This window comes from Gavialis gangeticus, unplaced genomic scaffold (genome assembly GCF_001723915.1).
Source record: "Gavialis gangeticus isolate Ggan-Ray unplaced genomic scaffold, GavGan_comp1, whole genome shotgun sequence".
NCBI classification, from domain to species: Eukaryota; Metazoa; Chordata; order Crocodylia; family Gavialidae; genus Gavialis; species Gavialis gangeticus.
In genome coordinates this window covers 88,179,048-88,205,364 of record NW_017729025.1, presented here as the reverse complement: position 1 = coordinate 88,205,364, position 26,317 = coordinate 88,179,048, and the positions used below count along the sequence as shown (strand labels likewise).

Here is a 26,317-nt window from a genome sequence, read left to right as displayed (position 1 = left end):
TATAATAAATGTTGTCACTTCTGAAGAAGCCAGAGTGTTGGCTCTAATAGTCCATAAGATACGTATATCTCACTTTATCACCACACTGGATATGTAACACATCTCAGAAAACGTAGTTATACCCATACTATTTGCTATTCTGCTTGCGCTACCAAAGCAATATGGAGAATTCTACAATTTTTCCATGAGACTTAGATTTCATAAAAAATATGATTTTATACTCCTTCCGCCATCTTCTCTCTATGAATGCCCATACACAAGCAGGGAGGCTACTCTGATGTGGTATAATTCCAGACTGTCAGAGCACTTGATTAATTGAGTCTGCTAGAGCATGGCAATTACTGTGCTCCAGCAGCCTCCCGCATCTTGTGTATCAGCATCCCCGTGCTTCAAAATGGCAGCAGGGCCACTTTATTTAAAGCTCATTCAGCCAGCTTTAGATAAAGTTCTCCTGCCACCATTTTGAAGCATGGGGATGCTGATACATGAGATGTTCTGGGCACTTTAATTGGAATGGCTATCTGTAATCACAGCACACAGTTTTGCAATAGTATCTGTAGTACATCATCAATACTATCCAAAAACATTTGCACTTCTGGGTTTGTGGACTATCGTAGGGGTCAGCAACCTTTGGGTGCCATAGGCTGCCACTTCCAACCCATCCCTCTGCTACAAACCTCAGATCTCCATCCCTCAGAGCATTCAAGCCACCTGTGGTCACCTTTGCTACTGATCCTCATCCCTAGCAGCAACAGAGAGGGATAGTTCTGCAGTGATGATTAGTTTTGGCATGAGACAGCAGCAGGGAGATCTTCAGAAGGAGGTCTGCAAAGGGAACCACCATGGAAGGGACGGGTGGCACAGAGCATTTATGTGCCTCCAATTACCTTTGCTGCCCCAAGCCAAACTGGTCCTTCACAGGCAGGATTCAACCTTCAGGCTGTGGACTGATGACCCCCCTGTTATAAAGCATGTAAAAGCTTGCAAGTCCATGTTGCAAAAGAAGATTTTACATGTAATACTTATAAAGCAGGGGAAGATCACACATTCATGCTATGTAATAGGGATGTTTGTACCCTGGACAAACACTAAAACAAATAGTGTTTGCACTTTCAGAGTCAAACAGCATCACATGTTACAAAATGAAGGGATGTTACTAATTATATGTGTGTATGTACACGTATGTATATGTATGTGTGTGTATGTATATCTATAGTATTTCTTTGATTAACTCTGTAATTACATTGTAATTATGGAGCAGTTAAGAGCGTAGTGATTATCCTTAAAATAGCATGCTAATGGAGAGATTATTTCAGTCCAGAATACAAGTGTTCTGCACAGATGAGAAAAGTGGAAGTTAAAATTGTAATTAGTCTTTGAGTTACTTAACAGTTTGCTGCCAAGATAAAAATTGTAATTAAAAAATGTATGTCTGCCACTAAAAGCATAGCTTATTACCACCAGAAGGAATTTAAGGCTCATTTCCTTTTTACTGTTGTTTATATTTGCTTACCTTTTTTCTCTGTTTCATTCACCCTGAGCAGTAAATCTTGATTGGTCACTGTCACTTTCTATTTCTTGTCAAGTTCACTTTGCTAGCTCAGTGCTGTTGTTCTCAAGAAAGTGAAATATTGGCTCATTTCCTTATTCTTTTATTTCCAGAATTGATAGAAAAAAGGATAAAACTGAAAGGAAAATTTTGGATAGCCAAGAAAGAGCCTTTTGGGATGTTCACAGGCCAGTGGTAAGGCTGTTTTTAACTTGTGATACCTAAAGGACCTTAATGGGCTTTTTCTAAACTAACAAGCATTAGCTGTATGAAGAGGTTAGCTTTAAAGCCACTCCATATTTTCTTCAAACTTCAAATCAAGCCAAAACTGAATAAGTATATTTCAAACGTTTTAGATTTCTGCATGCACAAAATTGCTAATTTGAACATATAAATATATATAAATGCATGCATATCAAAGTAGCTAGGCAAGTTTTGCTGCTTAGAAAAATATACCTTTTAAGAAAAAAGCCAAGCGAGTTTAGCGTAAATGGAATTTGTGTGACACAGTTACGTGTAAATTGGTTTAGTGTTGAGATCCCACCTTAGCAGCCTGAGCATTCTTGCTTAATTAGTATGATTGATATTATATAGTTTTAAGTCAATAAAAAGAGCATTTTGAAAAGATGCAATTCTTATGCCAATATTTATATATAGTCAAAGTATGAAAACATATTTCCAGCTGGTATTATTCCTATTATTGTTTTATAGAAGAAGGAGGTAGCATGTTCATTCTAACCGTAAGTGACGATATTATCAATATCTTCTTTTAGCCAGGTTGTGTGAACACCACAGAAATGGACATCAGAAAGTGTCGCCGTATGAAAAACCCCCAGAAGGTTAAAAAGGTCCATTTTTTTAATAACATTTATGTCTTACACCTAATATTGTCACTCTTAAATAAGAATCATAAAATACTCTGAAAAGATTAATTAACATTTGTCCATAAAGGTAAGGTTAGTGTTATTTTGCAGGTGGACATATAGCAGACCAAGTCATTGATAGATGGCATAGGCAAAATGGGCAGGGCTTATGCCCTGGGCAAGCCCTCATGGAGAATTCAGTGGCCACCTAATTTCAAGCAGTCATCTTTGTTTTGGACTGCAAATTTCCTAGGGGTCTACACGTGGGATTCTGAGCATGCTCCGAAATAATCCAATTTAATTACTTCAGCATCTGGCACCAACCTAAGCTCTGTTGTGATTCAGGTCAGTGCTGAGGCAGTGCTGATGTCCTGAGGGGGAACTGATCCAGGAGGCATACTTGGAGTATTTCTAACTCTCACTGACTACACTGAGATCTGCTCAAAAAAGCTTTTGCCGGTTCCTGCCTGCAGAGTCATCCCTTTTGGGGGGTCAATTGGGGCGACTGCCCCAGGCCCTGCCTTTGAAGGGCCCCATGGACAGCACCACTGGCACGTGCTGAGGGCACCACCACTCCACGTGGCTGCTGCGCACTGCCTGTTTCACACTCAGGCCACTTGCCAGTCCTCCCCGCTCCCCACCCCTCCGCACAGGGCCCACACAGGCTGATCTGTCCCAGGCTCTGCGCATCCCTAGGGGCAGCTTTGCCTGCCTGTTACCTCATAAAATGCTGAGCGGAGCATTTATTGAGGTAGTGGAAGGTCTGAGTTACTGGAAGATCTGAGTTTTCATCTCTCCTGAGCTTGAGGGGATTCAAACACATTGCTCCTACTTCTCGGGGAGTTTCCTTACCACCAGGCCACAAAATAGATCAGTTGCTGGCACCCTCCATCCATCCTGCTTAAGCTGAGTCACTCTGTATGCAAGGATGCAACAGCTGATGTATGGGGTCAGGTGAACATGCAAAATGGAGTGTGATTCTGTGGCCCAGTGAGGCGGGTAGCTTCTTTGCATGTGTGGGACCCTGGGTTCTTGTCACTGGTTCTAGGCCTGTCCATGCATTGCACTTTACTTACTATCTATTTAAAAAACACACAGATAACCCAGGGAATAGGAACCAGAACCCAGATCCCATCCCATTGAAGACCCCTAATCACTAAGCTAAAGAATCAGATGCCCTCCTGCCACCCTTGCTTACTCTTCTGGCCTCATAATTATTGCTTTAGTGGCTGCCTAGTAGGGGTGTGTGAAGCGGGCCCTATTTGATTCAGATTTGGATTTGGCCCAAATCAGGAACAGTAATTTAATTTGTTGATATGGATCATTGTATTCGATTTGGCCAAATCTGAAGCTGAAGATTCGATCCTGATTTGGAGAATCATCGATTCAGACATAGACACAGCTTTAAAAGTTTTTTCTACATACCTTCAAGTAGCAGGTGTGCCTCGTGATTGCTGCAATGTTGGCACACATGGAGTGTCCCACAGGAGTGCGGGGGGGGGGGCCCTCCACTTACTCACTGGTCAACCAGGAAGTACTTCCAGTCCACTTTCCGGTCTGCCAGGGAGCACACTGCCCCCCACCCCATGCCTCCCTGGCTCTGCGATCAGCCTCAAGGGGGCTCTGGGTGCCCCCCCCCCAGACCCAGAAGGCACCAGTTGCCGGGGGGGGGAGGCGGCAGGGCCCCCAGTGCACTCCCTGACAGACCCAGAAGTGGACCGGAAGTGCTTCTGGTCCACTTCCAGGTCTGCTGCCAAGTGTGCTGGGGAGCCCCCTGCGCTTCTGAGGGACACTCCATGCACCCCAGCATCACAGCACTCACAAACCCCTGCTACCTAGAGGTATGAAGAAAAAACATTTAAAGCTGTGTCTATGTCAGAATCTCCAAATCTTTCCGAATCTCTCCGAATTGATTTGGAGGATTCTGATTCAATTAGGAGAGATTAAAGGGTCCTATGATTTGATTCGGATTCGGAAATTCGTCCACTGAATCAGGCCGAATCTCCGCCAAATCGAATCAGGGACCAAAGCTTCACACCACCCTACTGCCCAGTACGCCAACTTCAGCAGGAGGTGTAGAAGGTGTCCCTACCCAGACGTTTCTACAGCTCGGTAGTTTGATTGTAGTGTAACTGGTCCTAAATACCACTTTCGCAAGTGATATGATTTTCAAAAGTATTTAGTTTTCTACAGAAATATGACATTTTGCAGGTGGACTTTCAGTAAGATTTAACTCTTCTGTGCGTAAGTCTGTTTTGGAAATGAGACTTTAGGCTCCCAAGCCCTGCTAGCTATTTAAATTCATCCTGATCATTCAAATGTCTCCTGCAAATGTCAAATGAAGACAAATAAACAAATACATAAATAATAGATATCTGTACTGAGGACAGTGCCAGTTTAGTTTTCTAACAAGTAAATGCCCTACCAGCTAGTCTGGTAAATTTTCTTTTAGAATGTTTCCTGAAAATGTGACTCCTTTGACACCAATTAGCCCCCTTTTCAGTTTCAGTCTATAAAAAACCTTGGGATTAAATGTTGCTTTCAAGCTTGGGAGGCAATGAACTTGGACTTCTGCTCCCACCCTTACTTTCTCTTTTCCCTATCCCAACTGCTGATCTTGCAAATAGATAAAAGTGGTGGTCCCATGAAGCCAATACCTCCTAAAAAGGAACATCAACTATGTATTCCAGTTCCAATATAAACACCGTTCTATTCTTTATGGTATAAGCTTGAAGCACACAGAACACAACAGTTATTTTATATCTAGGTAGTGTGTTTCAGACATAAGAGATTTGATTGACTGAAAATGAAATAATGGCTTTTCCTCAGATTAGCTCATCAAAGATAAATCACAGTTTTTAGCTAACACTGCTGCAGGCAATCCAATATAAGTATTTGCAAAGGTAGTCTGATTATGAATTTTGCTGCAAGCTAAAGTATTATTGACCTCTGAGGAGCCAAAAAGTAGGAAATTGCTGACCAATTATTTTATTGCTTTGTGAATTACACTCTTCCTTTTGTGTGTACAGGCAACCCCCACTTAACACTGTTTTGCTTAGTGCTGTTTTGCTATAACGCTAATTTTAAATTGATACCTTATTTCACTTAGCTCTCAGCAAGTTTTGTTATAATGCTCACAGTCATGGGTCATTAAAAACACTTGCAGTTGTCATCTTGGGTCATCAAAAACTTTCAGTTTCATTTAACGCTCATTTCACTTAACGCTTAGGTTTTCAGGAACCAATTAAGAGCACTAAGTGGGGGTTGCGTGTAACAAGAACATGCACTGATCTCTTATGTTGTTTGTTCATTTCAGTCAGTATATGGCATCGCAGAAGATTCTCAGCCCCAGAGTCCTGTACATGTGCCCTCCCAACCTATACGAAAAACGACAAAAGAGGATTTCCGAAAACAAGTAAGCAACCAGACTTAGCACAACAACTCTGAAACTGAGTATTTCTATAGAAAAAGCAACTACCATTATTTTCAAAAAGATTTTTGTATTGTTATTGACATACCAATAAAGCCAGCATCATATCTGATGCTTCCACGTGCAAAATGATAAAAAGACATGCCAAAGTCAGCTTGATTTGAGTAAAGTAGCATGTATCTAAACCTAAATATTAGATAGGACATATGGTTATGTCATGGTAGATACTATGGGCTGTAGTTTATTTTCAAATCTATGGGATGGCTCTTGAATCTATTACTTTACTCTTCTCCCTGCCTGAAGACACTGTTAAATATATGCCATTTTATTTGCTGGTTTATTTAAATAATTCAAAATATATGAAAAGTTATAGCCAACCAATCTGGGGACAATTACAATGCAATATAACTTAAGGGCTAGATCCTATTTCACATTATATACCCAAATGGCATTTGCCCAAGTGCATAACTGCTATTTTGGGCACTCACATGCAGTTTGTGATTCTGTTCCATTCTGGGTACAATATGGACAGACAAGTCATTAGATGAAATGGATGGAGAGCAGCGAAGAAGTTTCCACCCCATTGGGAGCAAGGGTCCAGGCTAGAATCGAGGGACTCCTTCCATCCAGAGCTGCATTCCCTCTAGCTTATTCTGTTCTTCCTGGCCTCTTGTATCTCCCCATCTTGGCTGCCCAAGGGAGCAGCTTCAAAGGGAGGCCTGGAGAGCTACATGCGCAGGTGTTCAGGGCAATTTTATAATGTCAGAGGGCAAATTAAAACCACAAACTGTGGGTAAGTGCCAAAAGCAGCAGTTACATGGCTGGCTAAGTACCCTTTGTGTGTGTAACATGGCCCCACATGCCATAAATAGCAAGTAATTGATGTGAACAATGTGTGGTCTGAAGATGACTTGACCAAAATATTTATTAAATACTTTTAAAGAATGAATTCATTCAATGAAACTCAGGATGGGCTTGCAAGCAACTCCCTAGCCCAAACAGCAGTCTAATTTCTTCTCTCACCATAACTTCGCCTCTCTGTCAGGTCACCAGGGCTACTTCACAAGTAAGCAGTACTGACAAGGTAGGGGGATTTAGCCAGTGCAGCTGAGAGATCTTCTCATACTGTGCATCCTGAGTACAGCTTCCACAGGCAGAGTTTCCAGAGTACTTCCAACAGGAATGAAAGCTACTGCCCCTGGCAGAATGTGTAGTAGAAGGCAGGCACAGAACCACCCGCAGGTAATAAAAGCCAAATATGAAAAGCAAAGCAGTTATGGTCAGAAGCTCTCCAGAGCAAAGCCAGACAACTTGCACATCTCTTCCAGCATGAGTGAATCTGCTCCAGTCATGTTCTCTGAGAGACCTTAGGGGGTTCCTCCCCGTAACAAGCTCCAGTCATTAGAGCATAGGAAGGAACTGTGAAGTTAGCTAGAGACAAGTCCTGCAGCATCAACACACTTTTCAGTAAGCAAGGCCAACATTTGTGATGATCATCTGAACCAAGTCTGAACACCCAAAATTAATGAAGTTGATACATAATTAGCACTGTCCATCCTGGTATATAGGTAAGAAATATGTGTTTGATAGGACATTACAGGAGTGGAAAACTAGTACTCGTGTAAGGTTGCTAAGAGTTAGAGGCAGAAAAAGGAGAATGGGAGGGAACTTCATATCCTGTTCTGATGAACTAGGTTTCATATCATATTTTGATGAGCTAGAAGCCTTGTCCCAAAATACATGCACATATGTATAATTTATATACTGCATTGTTCTGATTATAAGTATACCATGTTTGCCTCCAAAGAACTTTAAAAATTGCATTGACTTTTACGTGGAGGTAACCTATAATCAGATCCCCTACAATTTGACTTTTGCACTTGTGATATTTTTGTGCATGCAATAAAAATGCCAAGTCAGTTTTTCAGCACAGTTTTTATACTAATATTTGTAGTGTATTTAACCCTTTGGGTCCTTTCTTTTGTTATTTGATTCTCCTGTGGGATTTTGTAAGGCAATAACAGTTCAAGGTCTTTATCCATACTAACCAACTGGCCATCAACTTAGATGCAGGGTCAGCTGCCAGTAAGAACAATCAAGTGCATATGCATGTGTGTGTGCCTACAAACACACACATAGACATAGATAGCATTCTTACACTTGAAATTGTTTTGTTTGAAGTTTTCTTTAATGCTTTGCCACAAGAAATGAAGGTTCCTGGGGAAGTTGTTAATAAGCTGCTTCTGATACCCGCAGAAGGGTTCTGTTTCCTCCTTTGTTACCACTATGCCATTTGAAATGAAAAGCCAGTACTGCTTTGGGATACAATCAATGCATACACTCGACTTACTGGGTTATTAATGCCCTTGTCATCTCTCTTCCCAGATAACCTTTCTGAATGTGCAGATAGACAGACACTGTTTAAAAATGTCCAAGGTAGCTGAAAGGTAAGTTTCCTGATGTGCCTTATTATTATACAATCCTGTTGTGTCATCTCAGATGATCAAATTTGACATTTCCACAAAGTTAATGTGCAAAGCTGCATACAAAGAAGTTTGCAGAACTGTAGGTTGAATCAAATATATCCCGTGACTAATCCTCACTAAATACAAACAACCTACAATTCTGTACTTTCCTTCCTGGGGTTGAGAAGAGACCTGGAGCATGGAAACCCATATTTTTTTTATTTAAAAAAAAGCAGGGAAAAAGTTCAGGAAGCTAGAGTACTATAAAACTGAGGAAGCTAAAGTACTGTATACCTGTGAGAAGAGAAACTTGCAAAAACTTTGTAGGGATTTTTTTCCCCCTCACACACCTGCAATTTATTTCAGTAGAATTATCATTGTTTCAGTTACAAATTGTTCCTTTTGTGCACTGTATTTGTAAGAGATCTAAATAGTTTTTACTGTTCTTTAGTTCATACTTCCTTGCAGAATCAGCACAACTCTGGGGGAATTAAAGCTAAATTCTCTTCTGAATCTTGCAGCATCTACAACAATGATGCCCAACCCTTTTGCCCAGCAGGCTTGATAGCCAGTGCCCAGTCTATCTGCAGGCCAAATCCAGCTGCTGGCCATGGCTGGGCCCTATCTGACCATTCAGAGGGGGGCAGGGAACAGCCTAAACCAGCCATGCAGTGGGCAGGGGGTGTTACCCTGCCCCAAACCACCTACATGTCCCAGCCCCAAACCAGCATTGTGTGGGCTTGGGGATTTGTCAGTGGGAGACGGTGATGGTATTGCTACAGTTTCTCTGCCACCAAATTTCTCAACCTGTGGGAAGTCCCATGGCTCTATGGGCTGCATGTAGCCCACAAGCTGGAGTTTGAGGACCCCTGATGTACAGGATTGCCAGCTCTGTTGCAGAAAACTATTCTGCCCACGGTTATGCACATTCACCCTCCTTAAAGACGCAGAGGCCAATCTTTTAAGATGCTGATGTCTCAGGTGCAAATAAAGGTAAAATTTGGCCTGCAGAATCTTTATTGCTTGTAGTTAGCTATGAACCAGAAAAGAGCTGATGTGAATTCATCATCCCCAAATAAGTCTGGGGAGAGCACCAGTTATTTTTTAACTTGGTTGCTTGTAAACTGGATAGATTTGCTTTGGTATTTTTAAGGTATAAATAGGGATTAATGCAATCCTATAGTGAGTTGCCTTTCATAACAGAACTGTATGGTAACCGTAGGCAGTTGAACAATAATGATCTTGGATCTCTCACTTGTACAGTGTTTAATAACCTGGCAGTGGTGAGACATGAACAGTGCCCTTGAGCCTGCTTTACCTGTGGTAGTTGGAGTGTTCTTGGGATCTGGGCTTTGCGCCTTGTAGTTGTGCAGCAGGATTGTTTTTGTAATTTTAGAACTAGGTTAAATCAGGGGTCAACAATTTACAGCCTGAAGGTTGAATCTAGCCCACAGAGCCTTTGAATCCAGTCTGTGGAGCCATAGCTTTGGTGGCATTAAGTGATAGGGGCTGTGCTCATGCTGCACTGTCCTGCAACTGGGCACTGGGGACTTTAGCAGAGTGGGACCTCTCCCTGGGCCTTGGCGCAGCTAGGGGGCAGGGAGAAGTGGGAGAGGCAGCCAGGTCTTAGTGCCCACCCATCTCATATCTGATCTGGGTCATTCCAGCTGCTCACTGGAAAATGTTTCCAACCCCTGGGTGACGCGTGCATTTGTATGGGATAGTTTGGACAGGGATGCTTTTGCCTTGAGAAGCAGGTTGAACTAGATGACCTCCAGCCCTTCTTTTCTATCATTCTATGATGGTAAAGCAACACTGTAGGGGCAGTTCCTTGAGAAAAATATTTGAGAAACATAAGGGATTTGCCATGTTTAACCAAATTAAATAGTCATTACTTCAAAGTGATATAGTTCACTATATTAGCTCCTGTGTTCAACATATTTAACCTAAATTAGGCAAATTAGGAAAGCAAACGCTCAAAAGTAAGTCCCCTGTTGGCTCATCAAATCTAACAATTTAAATGAAAATGTAACTAATTAAATAGTAAACATTCAAAGGTTTCATAAACCACTGTTTACCCTTAATGGTATTTTACTGTATCAAAAACGACTGCATCCATATTTATGCTCTGGGCTTTCTGAATCTGTTTCTCCTATTATCACTTAGGAGCAGAATGGTGAAGTTTATCAGAAAGACTCATTTGCAGATTTTAGCTATAAAGACCTCAGTACCTCAAGGCATTAATACTCTCCAAGGTAATTTATAAAACAGACAAATATGTCTTGTAATTTTCCTAAAATAGTATTATTTCAGAAGGATAAACTCTGTAGGATTTACTAATTTGTAGAGATTAGCGCATGCCTGTTCCTCAGGTAGAGAGCTACACTAGCATTGTAAATGGCACTGTTATTCATTATTACCAATATTTAAAAATGACTGGTGATCTTGAAGAAGAACTGAGCAGAAAAGCTTCCTAGCCTGTAGGAATTTTTCCCTTCCCAACTTGGGACAAAAAGTTGACAAAAAATTACACAAATCAATAAGCTAGTCAATTAAAATATTTCTTCCAAACTTTCTGAAATGTTTAATTTAGTTTTAGACAAGTTTTCTTTCTATTTTTACCTTGTTCAGTATAAATTAATTAAACTTTGGGGCCAAAAATGTACTTTCAAAGAGGAAAAGAAAACTTTTTGTTCTGAAGATGTCAAAACAGGCTGGTTTAACAATTGTGAAACTGAAGAAAAAGAAAGAAAAAAAAAATCAGGTTATTTGTTGAAATGTATCCTTGCCCATGAAGAAGAATCAGCACTTTCCGACTAAAAATGCTTCCATGGAAAATTCTAGCTCTCCTTTTGGTCACCGCCATTTTTGAGTACCCAGCTTGAGATACCTTCAAGGGGCATGATTTTCAGAGGATACCTGATGCTGTCTGAAAATCAAGGTCCATTAAGAGGTCCAAGGTAAGCTAGGCAAGGGTTTTCCTGCGATATCTTTTATTGTACAAACCACTTTGTTGGGAGAGATGTTGGACAAGCTCTCAGGCACAAAACTTGAAGGATATCAACATTCGCTGTTTAAAATGGAAAAATCCACAAAATGAAGAAAAAAAGCCAGATGAATGCATTTTGCACCTAAAAGTTTGTCCAACAACTCTCCCAACTATATAATTGTTTCAGTAAAAGGTATCACAAAAAACCCTTCTGCCTCACACATTTCCCCATACATCTCCAAACCTAAAGGTAAGGTACCCAGAGTCTCTAATTACTTTTGAAACTGTGGCATACAGTAGTATAAGTAAGGTGACCACATGTCCTGTTTTAGCTGGGACGGTCCTGGATTTCAGAGGCTGGTCCTGGCCTGCTATTGAGAATTATAATGGGCATCCTGGAAATGCAGGGGTATGGGGTGCAGTCTGGCTGGGAATTGAAGTGGTTTGGAGAGCCTTGCAGGTATACAGGCAGGCACCACTGCCTGCCCAGCATGCAGCCCCTCCCCTTCTGACTTGTGAGAGCATGGGGTGGGGGAAGGAGGAGTGGTGTCCTGGATTATGTCTTGGATTTCCAGGATTTCCATATGGTCCACCTAAGCATACAGTTCCCTGATTTGTTTTTGGAAAATTAAAAGAATGTCTTATTTCAGAAGTTTGCAAGCCTTTGAGCTCTATGCTCCTGCTAATGTCAAAAAGGGACAGAGCCTATTCCATCTAAGTAAAATACTATTCTATCCTGCTAGATTCACAAAGAAACAAATAACATGTCTACTTTTGTAACACACCCTTCATCCTACCTGTAAAAGCAGAGAAGAGCAGGAGGACTTAGTCCCCTTTTGTCTTAGTGGTTTTTCAAAAACTGGAGTCAGGTGGAATAGGATCGTGCATAGACATCTAAGTGCAGCATCTAAGTGGAATAGGATCTGGCCCTATGCTTTATATTTTTTACCATTAATAAAACCATGACATAATGAAAAAGCAGACCCTGTGAGGAAGAAATAGAACAAGAATTACTGTGTTAAAATCATGTGGTAACTTTGATTATTAATGGGTTACATTTTTTTATTGGGTCCCGTGTTTTCTGGTTTGGGGTTTAAAGGTATGGGCAACTGTGCCAGAAACAGTCCTAGACATGGGTTGCTTTACTGAATAAGAACCAGAGACAAGAGGAAGAAATAAAGAAAAGAGAAAAAGAAAAACAGGAGTGTTTGTGTGGCTGGACAAAAGAAAGGGTAACTGAGCAGGAAAGGGTTAGTGAGAACAGGAATCTAAGACAAATGTTGTCCTCTGAGTCATCCTGTCCAGTGCTGAACACACACAAGCAGCAGATCTGTCAAATAAGATGGTGCTATTAGTAAAGAGTCTCTTTTCAGAGTAAGTCCACACTTTAAGGGACTAATTCAGTTGACAGTGTAGCAGGTCAACACGCTACAGCACAACTGAGATTTCCTTTCTATGTCCTCTGTTAGACAGCTGAAATCTGACAGCTGTAGTCAGCCTGTGCAGAAGCACCTGGTAAACTTTCCATACAATATAAAGTCATTTCAGGCCAGCAATGAGAGAATACCAAAAGTGGGGGAAGGGAGGGGAGAGGAAGTAATAGGAACTGAAACAAGTTTCAGTATTAGCAAGACATTTTAGAGTCTAGCTAATCAGCCTTCACATGACTTCTGTAATAATGCCTGGAGAAGACTGATATATGAAATACCATCTCACTTCCTTTGCTCCTGTGGTTCTCAGCTGAACCTAAAATCACAAAAGGTACTGAGCCACCCTGGGAATAGACATGCCAGTTTCTTCTCATTTTTCATACTAAAAAGCAAATGAAAAGCAGGCTCAGCAAAATTCCCTCAGTGCATCCTGTTCAGATTCTTATTCATGCAGATATGTCCACCAGCCATAGCAATCCTTGGAGGTGTAGGTATCACTGAATTGCTGCATCCACCAGAAGACCTCACCACAATCATTCTCCTTTTGTGCCATTGTCACGGAATGGGGCCTAGGGGCGGCCGCGATCCCGCTAGCGCCCCCTACCGTGCCAAGTTAGTGATCCAGCACCCTCTATTCTCGCCCGCCACGTCTTGTTCGTATAGTAGTTTTATATGGGAGGCTGCCTTATGATCCCCTTGGACACAGTGCTCTGCTCATACTGCACCCCCATACCAGATGGGGTGACTTAGTGCACCCCGGCCTTATGGGCTATGCGTGCCTCCTACCTCCCCTTTAACACTCCCCAAGCCTCGCAGCTGTTCCGGACGTTGTCTGGTCACTTGTGCCTTGCCTGGCACCCTGGGCTTGTCACACAACCCACGCCCTTCCTCAGGCACCCCTGGGCTTGTCACGCAACCGACACCCCTTGCTCTAGCACCCCTGTGTTTGCTAGCCTTCACCCCTCTCTGGGGCCTACTCGTGTGTTCACCCTTCTTCAGGCTCTAGATCACACGTGCCAGCCCGGCCTCAGGCCTCCACCCCCGCGCTTGCCCTTCTCTGGGGCTTGTCCTGCGCTTCTCGCGCCCTCGCTGTACAAGCCCAGTCTCGCCCCTTCCGGGGTTCGGCTAGTGTAATCTTCAGGCTCCCACCCGCATGCTCTGGCCCTGCCTCGGGCCTCTAACCATGTGCCTGCCCTACTCCGGTCTCTTACACTCACCCGCACTTGGGCCTATACACGCACTCTCCATGCTATCACCCTCTCTGGGTTCTGTCCCACACTAAACCGCACTCGGGGCTCAGGTGGCCTGTAGCCGTGCCTGGCCCCCTGACCTTTCTTGGGGTCTTTCACCCGACTAGGCAGAACACCGCCCTCGGGCTGGGGTCTCAACCCCACACACCGCACCACACCAGTGTCAAACAGCTGTGCCTCCCAGGCACTGCTCCATGCCCCCAAACAGGGCACCCAGGAACCCCCAGACTACTGGGGAGCTCCCGTGAGGCTTCCTCACACTCCTACAACCTCACCCGGTCCTCCAGTATATTTACACACCTAACACAACATAACCATAAGCCTACCGGCTGTAACATAAAGTCCAGGCCCCACCTGGCCTTCCAGTAAGACCTCCTAGTCAGGGTTCTCTCCCCCCTTGCCATGATGCAGCTACTTGTTCTATCCATCAGCTCAGCTCAGCTCAGCTGCAGAGCTCTCACTCCTCCAGCTGCCCGACGGGAACTGCCAGCCAGGCTCCGGCCTGGGCTGTTTATAAGGGTCCAGCCCTGCCCCCTTCTGGTCACCTGACCAACCTGGTTGCTCCAGCAACCAGCACCTGAGCTGCCCTGGCAATTAGCAGAGGCCCTAATCCCTACTTAGGCATGGGGCACCCGAGTGCCCCCGTGACAGTCATCCACACTTTTTCTCTCCAGTTGACATGGACATAATTGACTTCAAAATGTGGTTTGGGGGAGGAGGAGCCTGTAACTTAACACCCCCAGCCATACTCACTCCTTTTCATAGTGCCTCTGTAACAAGATGCATGGCTTAGGGGCTGGAGCCCAGCTGCAAGGGGTTAGGGGATAATAACCTACCTGACTAGGAATGCTGGGTCAGCTGACAGAGATGATTGGCTGGGCTCAGAGGAAATTAAAAGCTCCCAAGGAGGGAAGCTGGAGGTTGGTATGCTGAGGGAAAAAAAATGCACTGAGCTTGGGTTGTCTTGCTCCAGGTCTGAAGAAAGGCCTGAGGTTTGATTTTCCATCCCTTCTTTGCACATTTGCTTGTTTTGTTTGCTGGGGTGAAAAGCTTTCTACATATATAATAAGCAGACTGGAACTAAGACCTGACAGGCTTTTATGAGGAAGCTGGCTCTTGTGTCTGCCTAAGGGGGAGTCAACCTGCTACAGCTTGTATTTCTCTTGTCACTGCTCATATTTTGCATCACTGTGTGTTGATACAACAATTATATAAGTACACTATAATGATGCCCAAGGTAAATGTGGGCTCCTCCAACTACACTGCAAGCTGGTCCCTGACCCTGGCCTCTTAGCGGCTGCACTAGATGATCCGGTGAGGTCCCTTCCAGTTCTGCTTTCCTATGAACCTGCAGGTGTCTCATAGATTGTTTTGGAGGGTGTCAGCTGTGTCAAGGTTACTGTGAATCCACTGCAGGGCCCCATACATGTACACATATGACAAGTGTCCAATGCCAGCTTTGCACAGTTCAGTGAGCAATAACTACTTGATTCCCTTCTAGAATTATACAGCATTACATGAAAAGCCAAAAGCCCTCATTTACATGTCCGTATAAATGCTCTCCCTTCCTATCCTATTTGCCTGTAACTTTAATTAGACCTCATGTGGCTTAGCTGTTGCCCTTATGCTATAGCAGCAACATGTATTTAGACATTTTTATTTGTTTATTTTTGCCACCACTTGTAGTGCTACTAATGCATCTTCTTTATTTCATTAAAAGCCATTTAAGTTTCACAGCTGAGGGTATCTGATTGATTCCTTTTTTTAACCTCCCCTCTCACATTTCCAGCTTTGGGTTTACTGCTGCTCTCTGAAATTAGAAGTTGCTCCTTCCTGCAACCCCCGACCCAGGGCTGTCATGAAATATAATTAACAAAATGAGGTAAGGCAGGACTGGACACCCTGAGGTTCAAAGAGAACCTGTTTAGGTTACAAAGTCTACAGTTTTAATGCCTCCGGGTACCAGTTAGCACAAACAGAAAACAGTACAGTAGGGCAGGTCAAAGCAACTTCTTTTCATCTTTTGACCTTTTCAGTGGGTAAAAGACCAGAGGAAGAAGTTTAACTTGGATGAACACAACTAAACTAGAGCAGCCTATAAGTATTGTAAAACATGATTGCCTTATTTAATAAATTGATGGGTAGGAATTCCTAGATGAAACTCAGCAAATAATGGGAGAAAAAAATTGTCCAAAAGAGTTCAGCTTCTGGATTAAATACATCCTTGTTTTGAAAACACTAACAATTTAGCTAGCTCCAAACACAGTTCAGGAAAGCAACATAATTCTGATCTGCTTGTGACAAAATTATTGAAGTTTCTTTACAATTTTTTTATTAAGAAGAAAACTCTTAAAAGATATTTATTATTATTAATCATTGTAATAGTATTTTAAATAGTAACTACTGTCATACAAATTATTGTACTAAAATACCATTAGGCTAAAAACTGTACAGACAACACAAAGATGGCCCTGCCTTGAGGAACTTAAATTCTCAGGCACTGAAGTTGCAAAAATGTATGTACATGATTTGCATATTGTATGCAATACCATGCAAGTCAATAAAATTACTTGATGCATACAGTGAAGTTTGTGCTGGGGTCTTGGTAAAACAGAAAAGACAACAGGTGGATATACCTGAAGGTGAGATTACAAATTAGAGTTAGCAGTGCTAGTTGTGAGGAATACTAGTTGATGTTAAGGTTAGCACATGCTAGTGATGAGTGACACATTAACAGTTAATGCCATCTGATTTGCACTGCTCAGACCTGTGGCAAGAGGGCTTGCAAGCTGGGGTGTGGCTAGGGACTGCAAGTCTGCTATGTGCCTGTCCTGCTCACTTGCTCTCTAGCTGCAGTGTAGACCCACTATGCTCCTTGGATCACCCCTTCACCCCCCACCATATCACAGTGCCACCTTCCACTGGTCCCTGGATCACCCCTCTCCCACCGCTCAATCGGCCTCTCCTCCCTGTCACTCCAGTCAACCTAAGAGCAATAGTGAAAGCTCGGAGTTGAGGGGATTTCCCCTCTTGCCTTCTGGGCTCCTTGCATCACCCCACACACCTGGATTAAGGCCCCACCAGGCCCTACATCTCCTCTGTAGCTCCTCACTCTTAGCTTTCAATCATTTCTTCACTATTGAAAAGTAATAGGCAATTTTTCTGTTACAAAGAACTTGGAAAGACAACAGATCCAAATGTTCTTGACACTAGGGATTCCTATTTGAAATCTCTGGCTGTTTATAGACATTACATTTTTCTAGGTTTAATCTGGACTACAGCCATCACTATATACCTGTAGATGTCTGTCGTCCAAATTAAAATTGGCTCCAGTCTGAATTAACTAATCCTCGTGGAATAAGGATTAAAGTTAATGCAGACTAAGGCCATGTGAATTAGACAATTTAAACTGTATTGATTAGCATGTATATATGGCATTGTTTTTAGGAAAAACAGTCGGTAGGAACTCAGATAAGCATTGTAAATATCAGTCCCCTCAGGGGAAACTCAGTTGGGTTTCTGAAACACAACAGAGGCTATCAGGCACAAAGTAACACCTTTACAAAGTCAAATGTGCCAACAACACCTTACTGTGACTAAATATCAGTATCCTAACTAAACCCCCAGCCCTGCCCAAGCACATGGAGCTACTGGTCTGTGAAGAAGGGAGCAAACCCCCTTGATTGCCTATTAACCCTTAATTCAAATTGAAATTTGATTTGAACTCTGCAATGTGAATCAGTTAACACAGCTTAGAAAACAGTGAGTGCATCTACAAATGAGCTCTTTGTTTATCTCTTGAGTCATGTATAGGCATTTATACACCAGCAGTGTCAATATTGCCCTTAAAGGATCTAATGGCACCCCCGTGTGTTGTGATACCCTGGTTGAGAATCTCTGCATTAGGTCATAACTGTTCATTTTTCTCTCTCTTTTCTGTCACAGTTTAATAGCTTACTCAGAGCAGTATGTGGAATATGATCCTTTTATAACTCCCGCTGAACCTTCCAATCCTTGGATAAGTGATGATACTATCTTATGGGACATAGAAATGAGGTAAGACATTGAAATTCCTTGGCAATGTGTAATAATTTTAAAGCAATCCTTCTATTTTATTGGTACTACTGTCCCCACATTCCCCTATGGATCATGTGTATACATGTACATTCAGAAGTTATCAATGATGACAAGGAAAAGGGGCTCACACTCTATTTCTCTCCATATTGAATTGTCATATTGAGGTTTAGGCCTTATTTTTAACTCACTTGCTTATGTCAGCTATGTGTTAAAATGGCAGAAGGTGGGTCACCATTCTCTAGTGCCTTGTGTTTTGGTGAGTCATAAGAACCTTTGGAAAATGCATTTATAGGGCCACCACGTCAGGACAGATACATTTTATGCCAGCTTTATTCAGCTGTGGATGACTACAAAAGATGAAACATAGGAGGTCAGAGCCACTGTATTTATTAGTCATGCTCATAAGAATAGAAGCACCAGCTACTAACACTGCTGGTGATGGCAAGACTGGAATCGTTATGTCTGCACATGCCTATCTGCTTCAGGAACACCCTTAAATGGAATAGCACACTACTCCAACGATAGCCCCTCTTCAGCTCATTTACATGTACTCATCAACCATATTGCTAATTCTCAGTGCAGGTACCATATGGTGACTAAGTAGCAGCTGATCTTACTGCATGAATATTCAGCTGGCATTCTTAGGCAAAACCAAAGCTGTACTGGGAGTGACATTAAGATAAGCAAACATTCAAAAGGAAAGTGACAAAATTCATTCCAACTGTGTTCATTCCCAACTATGACATTTAGCCCTAAGGAATAAATCCCAGGTCTGTCTCCAGAGGACCAATCTATGATGAATCAGTGACTATGGGGAGGAGGAGACTTGGCAGCAGAGCATCCAAGTCTATAGCAACAAGCACATACAGGGAAGGGGTAATTGATTTGAGTGTTTTATCAAACATATGGGTTACCATCTCCACCAAGCATGGGGATCTGCAATCATTTTCTTAATCCCTACTCCTCTTATCTTCATTTCCTTGTAGATAGTCTGCATTTGTGTTTAATCTTTTCCTTTTTTCTTTTTCCCCACAAGACTGCATGCCTTTTTCATCTCCTTAGCTGGGTTTATATGGAACAAACAACCATAACCATGGCAAAATGCCCCTGTGGTGTAAACAGAGTTCTAGTGAGCTCCCACTTACAAGGTACCCTGACATCCAATGTTATATTAATACTGTATCTACCCAAGTGTTCAGCATGGTGTCTCATGAAAGACTTACATACTCCTGAGTGCTCTAATTTGAACCTGATATCAGGACTTTTGTACACATTTAAAAGAAATGATTGGCCTCTGCTAGGATCCTATGTTACACTGATGAAGATTATTCACCTGGTGATGAAAGTGAAAGGATTTGACTGATGAGAGATAGAGCAATTGTATTTATTCTCTGTTCCAAGGGCACTAACTGTGTCAGTACCTTGTTGCAGTTTGTTTTATAATTAAATGTTCCAGCTACAGGCTGTAATGCCTGCAAGACAGTTTCCCAAATTGTGAAACCTGACTGTCAGGTTTTTCCTTCAGGAAAATGAACTTGTTGACACCCACTTTCAATCCTACCACATGCTGGTAAGTTCCCTGTCCATCTGAGAAGTGTTCAGTAACTGTGACATCCCAATTAGTCTTTCATGGCAATCTACACTTTGGAAAATGCATCTCTAAGTAAAGCAATTCAAGGTAGAACAGAACTTAACTGTTCAGATGTCCAATGAAGCTCAGAACATACCACAGCTCACTCCAGGCCTTGATACAGTGTTTTAAAATAACATCTTCTTTCCTCAACTTATTTTTTCTTTCTTCATTCTCTGTGCCAAAGTAAAATATAAGCAGGACCATTCATTTAAATTCCTGGGTCTCTTTGCCTTCAGCAGGGATACCACTTTTCTTCAGACTCTCTAATTTTAGAGTTCTTTGTGATCATAAATCAAGGCTCAGCCACAATCTGGGTAATAGGCACATAGCTCAAATAGGCATTGCACTCACAAGAACCCCTATCTTTTGCTGTCACTTTTGTGATCACCCATCCTATATTTTAATGGAGGTGTTATATTTGGTGCTAGTCTTGTGGCCACCTTCTTCTCAAACGTATCAGACCTTTTCGTGGTACGGAACACGTGTCAATGCAGAGAGCTCACTCTGATTTGCACCTGTCTATACAACTTCCTCCTGTTTTTAATTATGCAATTTCTCCATAGTAACTACACAAATTGCTTTCATGAAAAAATAATATTAGGATAGCATTTAGGACAATATTTTCAAAGATGATTAATAATTCAGGGTGTCTGTTTTGGAGTGTCCAACTTGTAACACCATACAAGGACCTGACCATCAGAGGGTGGTTGCCTTCTTCCATATATCAAGGTTGGCATCCAAAAATTGAGGTACTCAAATATACCTACTCAAATACATCACTTTTAAAAATCTTGGCCGTAATGCATTTTCAAACTGCTCCTAATGCAGTTATGAAGCAGAATAGGAGAAGCCAGCACCAAACAACCAGGCAGTTCTATGTGACTCAACAGTAAATGCTCTGCAGGCCACCCTGCAATCTGTGCACCACAGTTTGATTGTCTTTGTCTTGTATGATGATTGATAAGTTACCATGAAGCATTTAAGCAGATAAAAAGCACCCTTTCAATATCAGCTTTATTTCCCTCTAACCATAAACACCTAAACTTTTACTTCTCCCTTTACATCATATTTAAATAGTGAAATGGCCTACATCTATTCAGGGAATTAAACTAGGTGCCCATTAGGTTTCTTCTAACTCCTTGATTCCATGTCTTCCTGCTTCTGCCTGAATACTGATCTGTCATGTACTATCTTATATCACATGGTTATATGACCACTCACAGGTTAATAAGTCTGATACTGCAATGTGCCTGATCTTTGGTAGTTCTTTTTCTAGGGTGTTTGTTAGCCCATAGTTGTGTGGGTTAATGAAAAAAATACATTTTGTGCTGGTGTGGTGAGCTTTCTCCTGTTAATATTCAGTTAAATCAGTTGACAGCTTTTGGACATGTGGCTGAAAATAAGCATTCATTTCTATCTCTCCTCTCTCTCCCCTAAACAGCAAAGAACCCAGCCAACAACGAGTGAAAAGATGGGGGTTTTCCATGGATGAGGTGCTGAAAGACCCAGTGGGGCGAGATCAGTTTCTTCGTTTTCTGGAATCAGAATTCAGCTCTGAAAACCTTAGGTAAAACCTCTTGACTTGAGCTGTAACACACCTAGGTATTGGACCAAATCCAGCAGCCTTGGATGTGTGTAGATGAAATGGGGGCCCTAAAATGAAGTAGTGGGTTTTAAAAAACATTGCTTCAACTTAGGGCCAATTAAGCCCCGTGTCATGCACACACCCTGCTGACTTACCTGCCTCTCGGGCGGGGAGGAGTGGGCGAGCTGCCAATGGGCAGAGCAGTCCCCGAGCTGGCGGGGTGGGGGGAAGGCTGGTGCTTCTCTCTGCAGCAGCAGCGTCCCCTCCCTCCTCCCCAGGCAGTACCCACCTGCAGGCATCCAGCTCAGGTGGTCCCGAGGGGCACTGCACCAGGCCCCCGCACAGCTCAGGCAGGCAGGCAAGCTCCGGGGGGGGAGGAAGATCAGGCTTGCCACTTTTCTTGGGTGGAGCCTGCTTTCCCGGGCTGCTGCCAGGCTGCCTGCAGGGCTTTCTGCAGAGTCCTGAGCTGCACGGAGCCTGGTGCTTCACTCCACAGCTGTAGGGGAAGCAAAGTAAAACTTCTTGGAGGAGTTTTAGTTTGCTGCCCCCCAAGTCATGTAACAGGGCAGCTCCGTGACCTGGGCAGTGGCAACACAGGAGACAGCGCTGGCTGCCTTGCTGCTGATGGCAGCAGCATAGCTAGCTGCAGCAGTGGCTGTTTTTGTATGCCCCTGCTCCCAAAGGTGCTGCTACCTAGGTCACCCCCTTCCACTTACGGTACTGATTTCAGGTCGGTACTCTAAAATATGGGGGCACCAGAAGTTCTCAAGAAGAGGTCTTCAGAATTTTACAGGAGCAAAACAGCAATTCTTTCCCCAGGCTCAGTCTGGGAAACAACTGAAACATTCTGGCTAAAAATTAACTTAGGTATGAGACACAGAACAGGCATAAGAAATTTCAACCTGAATGGCTGGCTAAAGCCTGACAAAGTTATAAGCAACAGAAAATAGTTTCATAATGGGTATCATCTTAATAACAGGCAGTACTACCAATCCCTCACTTATAATTTCATATCCTTTTTTTAAAAAAAAATGTGTTTAAAATCTAATATACTGCCTTTCATTCCAAAACGAAAAGCAGCCCAGCTGGTGCCTTATACAGCCACCCCTCTCCTGCCTATGTGTTTGTGTCCACAGAATATGAGATCTCTTATCTGTGACATTGTGCCCTGGCTCATGATCATTTCTGGTGAAGTTCAGGGTCAGAGTCACCCTTTGTGTCTATAGTTAACAACTAAAACAAATCTGCCATAAGTTTCCTGTGGATTCACTACATGAATCCAAGAGGGAAGAGATTGTAATTAGAAAAAGTAAGGATTTGCTTATTCCTATGTTAAACCTACTGGCAATAAGGAGGGAAATGATCAGTCTGCAAAAGTGCATCTCAGTTTATTGGGGTTTTAGCAAAATGTATTTTTAAGATTTCCTTAATTTTAAAAGATTGAATAACTCATAGAACATGATATATTATGCAACAACTCCTATACAATACAAGTGTCATCCAATAATTTTCGTGGAGACTGATATTTAAACCTATTCCCCAATTAATTCAAATTATATAGTTTCCAATAACTTATTCTCATCAAAAAATTTCCCATGGCATGCATGGAAAAAAGTATATGGGAGGAACACCTTCTAAAATATACTTTAAAGGCCTGTTTTTATTTCCTATGCATGTTAGCCATATATTAGTTATTTCATACATGGTCTGCATAGGAAATAAACATTTCCAATATGTGGCTAATTTATGCACTCCTTGAAAAAAATCCCTATCAGTTTCCCTCCACTATTGTTTTTATTTTCATGCTACTGCACTATGGGCAATTTAAACCACGCAAGCAAAAGTTATGGAACACTAATGGTTAAAGCATACACATCAGGACATTGAAGATTAAATTTGTTGTGTGGGGGTCTCCAGAAAGTGCGTGATGATCTCACTCACTAGCTGAAGTTCAGTAGCTATGTTTAAGGAGGAGAGGGAAGGGGTAAGAGTTGAACTGAACATCTCTTTTTTATATGAAGATTTAATATAACTTGAGTATAAGCTTCCACGGGTTAAATTTGCATTTTTGAAGTTCCTGGAGTGAGCAAATGGATTTAGAATGCTGCCGAATCTGTAGCGTTCAGTGAAAGGAGACAATTGTGCACGTTCCAAATTTATCATCAACATTTGGCTATCTTTGTACAGTGGCCAAGAATTGATGGGCACAGAGACAGTATCACTTTCTCCCCCTCATGGAGGTAGTCCTCAGCTTAGAATAGGCTTAGGGTACATTGGCAGGGCAGTATTTGGGAGTATGTGCTGAAAGTGTAATACTTGTTTTGTTGATGAGAGAGGATCAAACTGGGCCAGATTCCTAGCAGTTTTAAAGTGATATAACATTTTTAATCAGTGGGGTTACTGCCGTTTACACCAGATTAGAATCTGATCCAGCATTTCCAGGGTTTTTTGTCGTGTGTGTGTGTGTGTGTGTGTGTGTGTGTGTGTGTAGGTGTACATTTGTGGAGAGTTAACTCCAAGAATGAAACGCATGCAAAAATTGTTCAAACAAGTTACTTTTTACAACAATGTGCTCAGGGCCAGATTAATGCATAGGCGAACTGGACACATGCCTAGGGCCCTAAGTGAATAAGGGGCCCAGTTGTGCTTATTTTACATATTACAATTATTGACTGAAAAAAGTAGGGGCCCACGAGTTTGTTTGCCTAGGGCCCACTAAAGTGTTAATCCAGCCTTGACTGTGCTAGTGTGTAAAATCTGAAAGTGAGATTCAAATTCACTGGAAAATATGTATATTCTTTTCCTTTTAATATTCTGGGGAGCTACAACTAAGAAAATTATATGAAATTATCTTTAACCCAAACATGTTCCTTTAATAATTGCTGAGCTTTTACACATTCCCTTCACTTAACCATATCTGTGTCTTTGTTCTGGCAATTAAGGTGTAACTATAAATCCCCAGTTAAAACTTCCCCATTTAAATATGGTGCATTTTACAGATTACTTTTATTAACTACATTTGGCTTGGATTGCTGCAGGGCAGAAGGTTTTGCCTCTGGCTGATGTTCATACGCTCTTCCTATTCAAATGAATCCAGAGGGTGCTGGAATTAGAAATCAAGTCATTACCTTCCTCTGTCACTGGCAGCCAGTTCTAATGTCAATATCTATTCTCTTTAACCCTAAGGTAGAGTGTGTTTACAGGCTAAGAAGTAATGGAGGCCTGCAAGGTAGAGCAATTCTAAAGACTGGCGCCTGCAGGAACAGAAGGGAATTTCTGTAGGGTGATATGAATTAAGGCTCACTAGGGAGGCCATGATTTCACTGCTGCAGCATCCTTCACAAACAGCCAGCTTAAAAAATATAAAAACACTTGACTCTGAGGTTTCATTGTTGCAGAGAATGTGGCACACTTTCCCCTTCCTCCTTTGATTTTGCTTTCTTTTAAATAATTTTCTTTAATACTTTGCTCTTTTTGACATACAAAATGCATTGTATGGGACCTAAAGAAGGCCACCAGGGCCACGTCAAATGAGCATGACTGTGCTGTATGTGGCACATATGGCACATTCAGTTGTCCTCTGCACTGCAAGGGAGCAGTGCGGAGGGAGAGGGGAGAGGGGTTTGACCCCTGGCTATCCAGGGGTCAAAAAAACCCACCCCAAAAAAAAGCAGAGTGGCACCCATGGGGGCAGTATGTACCACTCAAAACCAGAACCTGGCCCGCCAGAGCTGCACTGTGGCTACTGGCCAGACTTCAAGTGGCAGGATCACTGCTGCTGAAGCTCCAGGAGGTCCCCAGGACCCCAAGTAAGGCTTCTGGGGCCAGCCCAGTACTGGCCTCAGCCTCTCCTACCCCACCTGGGGTAATCTGCTGTACGCCAGAGCACACGTGGCACAGGTGTTGCCCAGGGACAGCTGGTGGTGGCCTACCTTGTGCCACCATTAGTTGTCTCCAGAGAACCAAACATCCACACTCGTTTGGACATGGTCCCCAAGTCGAACAGAGTTAAACAGCACAGACTAGGCCATGACCTCACATAAGGGTCTAGTCATACAGGACAGTGACTCCAATGAAACTCCATAAAGGCACTGAGGTTAATTAGCTGCTGAGTGGGCCACAGACAAAAGCAAATAGAGAAATAAGGTAACAAATATTCACAAGGAAAAAGTAGAAATAGGATTGGCTTACCAATGATGTTAAAAAATACAAGGCAGGTGTTCTAGAAACCAGGAGGTGCAAAGAGTGGTTCTTATCCCCAGAATACTGGGATTTTATGGGAAGATAGAGAGAAGGGCAATGCTAGAGGCTTAAAACAAATGAGCAACCAATATCACTATACCTCACAACAAAGGTCTTAGAAGTTGGAAAGAGCTTCCTTAGGATGCAAGCTTGTTCAATTCTAAACTTTTTTAGAAAATTCCTAGTAGCCGCCTTTCTTTAGAGGCTCTTCTCAACCAATAGCTATTAACCACAAATTGCAATGGGCCCATATTCTTTTTCTGGCACATGGATACAGCCCTGATAGTGATTATGCGGGCACATCAAAAGCAGAATAGAGCCATATGTCATGGAGTGACCAACCTGAGTTTTCCAGTATTCACCTGATTGTATGTTTAAATGGCATGATGCAGAACCATGCAGAGGTACCCAAGTTTGCTCAGCTGCTGGATGCAGTACAGCCACAATAGCATGGTGGTCTGCTGAGGAGCAGGGCAAATGAGCCCAGTGAGCACCCTGATAATGTTTACTGCTTCCAGTACCCCAGCTCCCCCATGCAGCTCTAGCTTAGGTATCTCTGCACAATATTGCCTTGTACCATGGAGATGTGGAAACTACCAGCACTGCAACTGAAGAGAGTCCATGAAATGTGCCCTAGACTGACATGTAACTGAATGCAAAATTGATCTTTGCTCTGTGGCTCCAGCAGAGCTCTGCTGGTGATAGCAGAGGGATGGATGCAGTGATCTATACAGACATGTCCATTCCTATGTTTTGTGTTCCAGAAAACTGAACTGTCAGGCCCGCTACACTCCTGGCTTTTGT

The 26,317-nt window shown here is 42.6% G+C and overlaps 1 protein-coding gene across 1 annotated transcript in view; it reads left to right on the top strand.

Moving 5' to 3' along the window:
• RGS6 (regulator of G-protein signaling 6) overlaps positions 1-26,317 on the top strand; it is a 772,987-nt gene that overhangs the window by 650,240 nt on the left and 96,430 nt on the right. Inside the window, exons 9-14 of the mRNA XM_019519132.1 lie at positions 1,663-1,744; positions 2,323-2,397; positions 5,729-5,827; positions 8,228-8,289; positions 17,922-18,032; positions 21,128-21,253. Coding sequence (XP_019374677.1) covers positions 1,663-1,744; positions 2,323-2,397; positions 5,729-5,827; positions 8,228-8,289; positions 17,922-18,032; positions 21,128-21,253 — 555 coding nt within the window. The remainder of the gene's footprint in view (positions 1-1,662; positions 1,745-2,322; positions 2,398-5,728; positions 5,828-8,227; positions 8,290-17,921; positions 18,033-21,127; positions 21,254-26,317) is intronic.